The following is a 7204-nucleotide window of genomic DNA, read 5'->3' on the forward strand; positions in this document are numbered from 1 at the left end:
GAAGCGGGGGTCTGAGACTGATGGTATGTAGCGCAGGTCTGAGACTGATGGTATGAAGCGGGGGTCTGAGACTGATGGTATGTAGCGTAGGTCTGAGACTGATGGTATGAAGCGGGGGACTGAGACTGATGGTATGTAGCGCAGGTCTGAGACTGATGGTATGTAGCGCAGGTCTGAGACTGATGGTATGCAGCGCAGGTCTGAGACTGATGGTATGTAGCGCAGATCTGAGACTGTTGGTATGTAACGGAGGTCTTAGACAAGCTGTATTTAACGCAGATCTGAGATGAGGTATGTAGCGCAGGTCTGAGACTGATGGTATGCAGCGCAGATCTTTAGACTGTTGGTATGTAACGGAGGTCTTAGACAAGCTGTATTTAACGCAGATCTGAGACTGCTGGTATGTAGCGCAGTTCTGAGACTGATGGTAAAGAACCAGACTGAGGGGCATTTGATATAAACCCGATCTAGATGATGGTATGAGCGCAGGCTGAGACTGAAAATGTAGCGCAGGTCGAGACTGATAAAATGGCACACTGAGACTGATGGTATTACGCAGATCGAGACTGAGGTAGCAGCGCAGGTCTGAGACTGATGGATGTACGCCCGGCTGAGACTGAGGTATCAGCGCATCTGAGACTGAGGTAGCAGCGCAGATCTGAGATGTGGGATGTACGCAGGTCTAGACTGTTTATGCAACGCAGGGGCTGGACTGTGGTATGCAGCGCTGGTCTGAGACTGTGGGTTTTACGCAGGTCTAGACAGGTATGCAGCGCAGATCTGAGACTGTTTATTAGGCAGGTCTGAGACTGATGGTATGCAGCGCGATCTGAGACTGTTTTTTAAAAAAGCAGATCTAGACTGATGGAGTAAACAGATCTAGACGCGGTATATAAAAGCAGACCTTAGACCCGGTGCGTAACGTAGACCAACCTTCTGGGGCTAACGCAACCCAGATTCGGGCGTAACGTAGACCTGAGACTTTTTGGTGCGTAAAACGCAACCAGACATATGGTGGAACGCAGACCCGAAATCTGGATGAAACGAGGTCAAGGATGATGGTATGTAGGGGAGGTTTGGGGGGGGCTGAGGTGCGGTAAAGGGGGGACTAAAACTGCTGGTATGTAGGCAGGTTCTGAGACGGATGGTTGTAACAGAGGGGTTTTAAAAAAGGGGGTTAGTGGTTTTTTAACGGGGATCTTGCTTTTGGGTATTGGGGGGGAATCGAAAATGCTGGTATGTACGGGGTCTGAGACTGCGGGTTTTAAAAAGGGGTTGAGACTGCTGGATGAAACGGGGTTTTGGGGATAAGGGTTTTTAAAGCGAATCCGAACCCGGGTTGTAAATTAAATTTTAAAATTAAAAAATGATTTTTTTTTGAATTTTTTTTTTGGGGGGTTTAAACCACCAAAGGAATGGAAAACCCTTTTTTTTAAAATTTTTTAAAAAGGGCGTTGTTCCCATTTTATTCAAAGGAAACCCCCAAGTTTTTCAACCAGTCCAGGGAAAATTTAATTGTTTGCCATAAAAATTTTTCCCAAAAAAAAAAAAAATGTTTTCAAATGAATTTTTAAAAATCCGGGAAAAAAGAAAATTTTCAAGTTTAAAATTTTGGGTTTAAATTTTAAAATTCCCAAATTACCTTTTCTACAAATGCCCCTTACGGGATTTTAAAGTTTGGAAGGGGAACCAACTTGCTTTTTGAAACTACATTTTTGGAAAAGTTATTGTTTTTTAATAATACAAAGGTTTTTTTGAAAGGTTAAAAATTTTTTTTTTTCCCTAAAAACCCTTTGTACCCGCACAACACATTAAATTCCAATTTGGCTTTTTTTGAAAAAAGGCCGTAAAAAAATTAAAACTTTAAAAAATTTTAAAAATTTTAAAAGGGGGAAAAACCAAAAGCGGTTCAAAAGCAAAAAAAAAAAAATTCCCCAAATGAAAAATTTTTTCCAAATCCCCAAAGGAAATAAATTGGGTTTGGTTTTTTTCTGGGGCCCTTGAGTCAAATGGATTGATCTTACAGCGATTACATCTTAAAAAAAACCAATTTACCAGCGGAATCCCCGGGAATAAGGTCGAGAATTTGGGAAAGAAAAAAACCCGGAGGTCTGAAGTCTGCGGGTTTTAAAAACGTGGGAAGGGGGGTATAAGATTTGACTGAGGAAATCAAAATTTCCCTGAGCCCCCCAAGATAAAAACAAAAGCTGCTCTTAAAAAACGGGGAAAAACAAAAAAAAAAGAAGAAAAAAAAAATTTTTAAAAATTTCCCCTTTTAATTTTGTCTTTTCCAAAATTTTTAAAAAACTTACAAAAAAATATTTGAAAACAATACATAAAATAACAAATAACAATAGCCCCTATAAAAAAAATGAAGTAAAAGAAAAAATCTTCAGAAACTAAGATGGCGATTAATTTGACTGCGGTTTAAAGTTTACTTTTCTTTTGTTTTCTCCTTCCCCCCCATGAAATTTTTACTTAACCCGGAAGTGACGGAAATTTAGCCCCGTGATCTTTGTTAAACATTGGTTGTTTGTTGCAGGGTTTGCAGTTTTTCCTTTAATGAAAAAAAGATTAAAAAAATGTACATGTCTACTTAACTTTAATGAAACCCTTTTATAAGGGTGGTTTTAAAATTCAAAACCCCTTTGACAAGGAATCAACGATAAAATGCTTCTATATTTGGTATCAAATCTTCAACACGCCTACCTTCCAATCGTAATGACATTCCAATTGATCTTTGAACTTAAGTATGATTTACGGAAATTCACGTCAGATACTAACCTTTTGTGTTGTGAAGAACGCTTTGTAACCGCCGTCCAGTAGATAGACTTCCGGAAAGTTGAGTCTGGGATACTGTTCCTTGTTCAGTTCACGGTCCTGAAGAATCTCAAGAATCGATACCTGTAAATGTAACGAAATAAAAAGCATTATAACATGACAGTCAGCATTATTTTTGTATATTACATTTCATATATGGACGTCAATGGAAATTGAGGCATGTGTCCAGATATTTAACACCTGCGATTAGTTCAATTTAGTTTAAAAATATGATAAGTGGATAAGTTCTATCTAAGACTGAGATGAAACTAAACGATACTTACATTTTAGGACCCCTTTCCGACGAGAATTCACAGTGAAATACGAGAATGTGTGGTTTCTCGGACGTGTCTCGTGACGGAAGAAGACTGTTGACGTCATCTTTTGTGTACATGTTGACGGCACCTTGGATATAACCTCCATCAAATTCGTAAGGATAACGGCAATCTACTATCGTGACTTTCCCTATCTGGTGGCTGTACTTTCCGTCCAACACATCTGCCATCGTTCCATGTGTGATAGACTTGAGGTCGCCATGTTTTCCGGGAACTGTGGGTAAAGTGTAGTCACGTGATCCGTCAGCTACTAAATCACGTGATTCTAGACGTTCCACGGCTTTGATGACATTCTGTAAAAAACAAAGAAGGTTAAATTTCATTTAAGAATCTGAGTTGATGTATACAGGACAAGATAGGGGCGTAAATCAATTTTGTACGAAACACCTCACAATCGCGTACACATATTAAAGAAATGATTGTCGCGTGGTGTTGATTTGTGTTTTATTTAAGACCTGACTTCAAATTCTCCTTTTATTGTTCATATTTCGTGGGTTCAACGCAATAAGGGCGTACCTACATATAATTATCATATGTAGATACGCCCTTATTGCGTTGAACCCTCGATTTAAAGATAATAGCGAGCGTAGCTGGCGAGCAATTGCGCGAAGCGCAATAGCGAGCGCGTAGCTCGCCTTACGGCAATGTGTAGGCGAATATAACAAAGGTGTGCCGAATGGGGCAAAGTGATGTAGCTGAAAAATTTTCCTCTCGTCTGGGCGCCGCCATTTTGGGTGCCGCCATTTTGTTCTACTTCCGTCAAAGTCGGGAAAATTGTTGTTTCTTTTTTAATTTTATATTTTAGTTACAATCTCTATGTTCATTAGGTGTCTTTATTTTTAAAAAAGTTTATGTTATGGAAATAATTCAATTTGCTTTTATTTTACAAAGTGCGTGTCCTAGAGGACAGGTGCTCACAGGAAATGCTTTGTTGGCAGTGAATACAGAACTTCATTTGATTGCTGAATATTATCCATCGCTCAAAATAATGCAAGAAAGATTTCCAGTTGGTAGAAAAAAATATAATTTTTTTTAAAAGATCAAGCATTGGCCAGAAAATGGGATAAAATATCATAAATAAGCATAAAGCCATAAGAACGCCACAAACAGTAATGACGTCACCGTGACACCGGCTTTCCATAAATTTTGCAACGTATGATATTCGCTGTTACAGGTATAATGACACTAAATTTTTGTTTCTTTTCAAGTGAATAGGTTCTCGGAATTGTTTTAAGCAGTGAATAGTTTCTTTGCCGTTTAAGCTACGCTCGCTCAGAGGCTTTGCCTTTTTCATATTAGCGAGCGCGTAGCTTGCCTTACGGCAATGTGTAGCGAATATAACAAAGGTGTGCCGAATGGGGCAAAGTGATGTAGCTGAAAAATTTTCCTCTCGTCTGGGCGCCGCCATTTTGGGTGCCGCCATTTTGTTCTACTTCCGTCGGGTAAAAAGTTTTTTTTTTTTTTTTAATTTTATATTTGAGTTACAATCTCTATGTTCATTAGGTGTCTTTATTTTTTACAAAAAGTTATGTTATGGAAATAATTTCAATTTTGCTTTTATTTTACAAAGTGCGTGTCCCTAGAGGACAGGTGCTCACAGGAAATGCTTTGTTGGCAGTGAATACAGAACTTCATTTGATTGCTGAATATTATCCATCACTCAAAAATAATGCAAGAAAGATTTCCAGTTGGTAGAAAAAAATATGATTTTCTTTTAAAAGATCAAGCATTGGCCAGAAAATGGGATAAAATGTCATAAATAAGCATAAAGCCATAAGAACGCCACAAACAGGTAATGACGTCACCGTGACACCGGCTTTCCATAAATTTTGCAACGTATGATATTCGCTGTTACAGGTATAATGACACTAAATTTTTGTTTCTTTTCAAGTGAACAGGTTCTCGGAATTGTTTTAAGCAGTGAATAGTTTCTTTGTCGTTTAAGCTACGCTCGCTCAGAGGCTTTGCCTTTTTCATATTAGGGGATTTATCCACTGCGCAAAGCGCCAGGGATGAAAATCCCCGAGACGTTAACGTCCGTATATAGTTATTCGTCTTTGTTGTTTGCATATACTGAGGCATTTCTTTCGAGGTGTTCCGGTTCCGGTTTATGTACACACCACAGACTGGTTGTCTGCATGAACATCCGAGCACCCCGAATCAGTCACAAAATTTGGTAAATCGCGCTAACATGATTATTTTACTTCTTTTTTGTAATGAAAACTGTACATGCAACTGAAAAACGCGTTTAAAACAGTAAGGAAGTGTAAAGGCCGCCAAGTTTCTGCGTAGCGTGCAAACAAACAAAAAATCCTAGGGAGGCCAGTGCGAGAACGCGGTGAATGACGTCATCGTCACGGCTTCCCGTAAATTTTGCAAAGTATGATATTCGCTGTAAGAGATATGATGACACTAAATGTAAACTACACTGTTAGAGCGAAGTTTCACTTTCTTTTGTGTGTCGAATTTGTCTTTGTAAGTGGATATATAAAAGATAAATCCCCAGGCTAGGTGGTGCCTTAATTCATATTACTTAAGTACCTGGGTGGTCATGGCTGCGAAATCTTCCTCAACCTGGCGGAGCTTCTTCGTGCACGGTGAGTCGTCTGTAAGATCATCGTCGGCTAGACGCTTGACAGAGAACAAGCTTCTCCGCGCTTCTGTTTTGGCTGGAACCTTCGATCGTGAAGCGATTTCAATCTGAAATGAAAAGGAAACAATTTTATATTAACTGAACACATTTACTCATGTGCATGATTTTCCTTCTTTTACGCGGTTTTTTAATTAAGGATTTCCAAGCTATCTTCTTCTTATTCCATATTGCAAACTTGGTGTACATATATCAAATCTCGTGCATTGTGTTTAAAGCAATTCGCTCACATTTGGGATGGAATTTTTCAGGAAGTTTATTTCCAACAAGTTTGGCATAGAATGTGTGTATGTCACTGAAAAATGATACACTGACTGAAAATAAATTTAAGATATTTGTAGAAAACCAGTTGGTAGAAAAAAATATAATTTTCTTTTAAAAGATCAAGCACTAGTGGGTTAATTTTCTCCATTATTTCTTTGTTTACAACAGCTTACTTCCTTCTGCACAATAATTTATATTATTTTTAAGGATAAATTGCAAAATTTAGTTTGTACCACTTGTCGGTTTTACAGTTCCTGAAATAAATTTGTTTTAAGAACGAGTCGCTTTAATGAAGCTGAGTGAGTAAAATCATGCAAATAGTTATATACAAAAAAAAGTTTTTTAAAACAATTGTCATTTTGCTTTAGAATATAATATAATATAACTTACAGAGCAAGGTGTATCATTGACAAATCCGGAATCTACCGAGTCATCTCCCTTGTTATTTGGTGTGATAATTGACTGTATCTCAGCATCAGTTGTCTCCCTGTATACCGGAGAATCCGTTAGGTCACCGACTAATCTTTGTCTGAAAGATAAAGCAAATAATAATCAATTTTTGTTACGTTTAAAGCTAAAGCTATAATTTAGCTGTAGATGAAGATAATAATGTACGCAGGAGAATTGTAAATGTCGGTCATGGTACAAATCTGATTTAAAGAATGCTACCAGTTTGTTAATATTCTTCAAGGTTGGATATTTTTATTTTCTTTTAACATAATGTAAATATTTACTTATTGCACTAAATTTTGAAAAAGAAAATAATCTATATTATTGAAATATACATGATTGCTGTAGATAGGTATCAGAGTAACGCTATAAAAATATTTGAACTCATAATAAAATGCTTGAACAATGAAGTTATTTACCTGATAGACATGGTCCACTTTTTTATAATTCCACAAATACTATGTACTAAGTACTATATTATACTATGTTTTTGCTATGAAGTCCGTGAATAATTTAATTTCATGTCCGTTTTCTTGGATTTATATATTTTTTCTGTTGTCAGGATATACAAATTATCGAGATGCTAATTATGTTCCTCCGCTTTGAGACAAAGTTGACAGACGAGTAAAGTGAAATAAAATGTCCTTAAATATTCACTCAATGGCCATTGTTATAATACAGTCGA

At 37.4% G+C, this 7204-nt stretch overlaps 1 protein-coding gene across 1 annotated transcript; it reads right to left on the minus strand.

The window, feature by feature from the left end:
* Positions 1-624: 624 nt before the first annotated feature.
* Positions 625-6949, minus strand: LOC123531146 (M-phase inducer phosphatase 1-like). The gene is made up of 6 exons (XM_053518219.1): positions 6939-6949; positions 6460-6598; positions 5697-5855; positions 3146-3448; positions 2785-2904; positions 625-738 (listed from the first exon to the last, which is right to left on the minus strand). The coding sequence occupies exons 1-6, from the start codon at positions 6947-6949 to the stop codon at positions 625-627; spliced, it is 846 nt and encodes a 281-aa protein (XP_053374194.1).
* Positions 6950-7204: the final 255 nt, after the last annotated feature.

The sequence above is a fragment of the Mercenaria mercenaria genome, chromosome 11, assembly GCF_021730395.1.
Source record: "Mercenaria mercenaria strain notata chromosome 11, MADL_Memer_1, whole genome shotgun sequence".
NCBI lineage: Eukaryota > Metazoa > Mollusca > Bivalvia > Venerida > Veneridae > Mercenaria > Mercenaria mercenaria.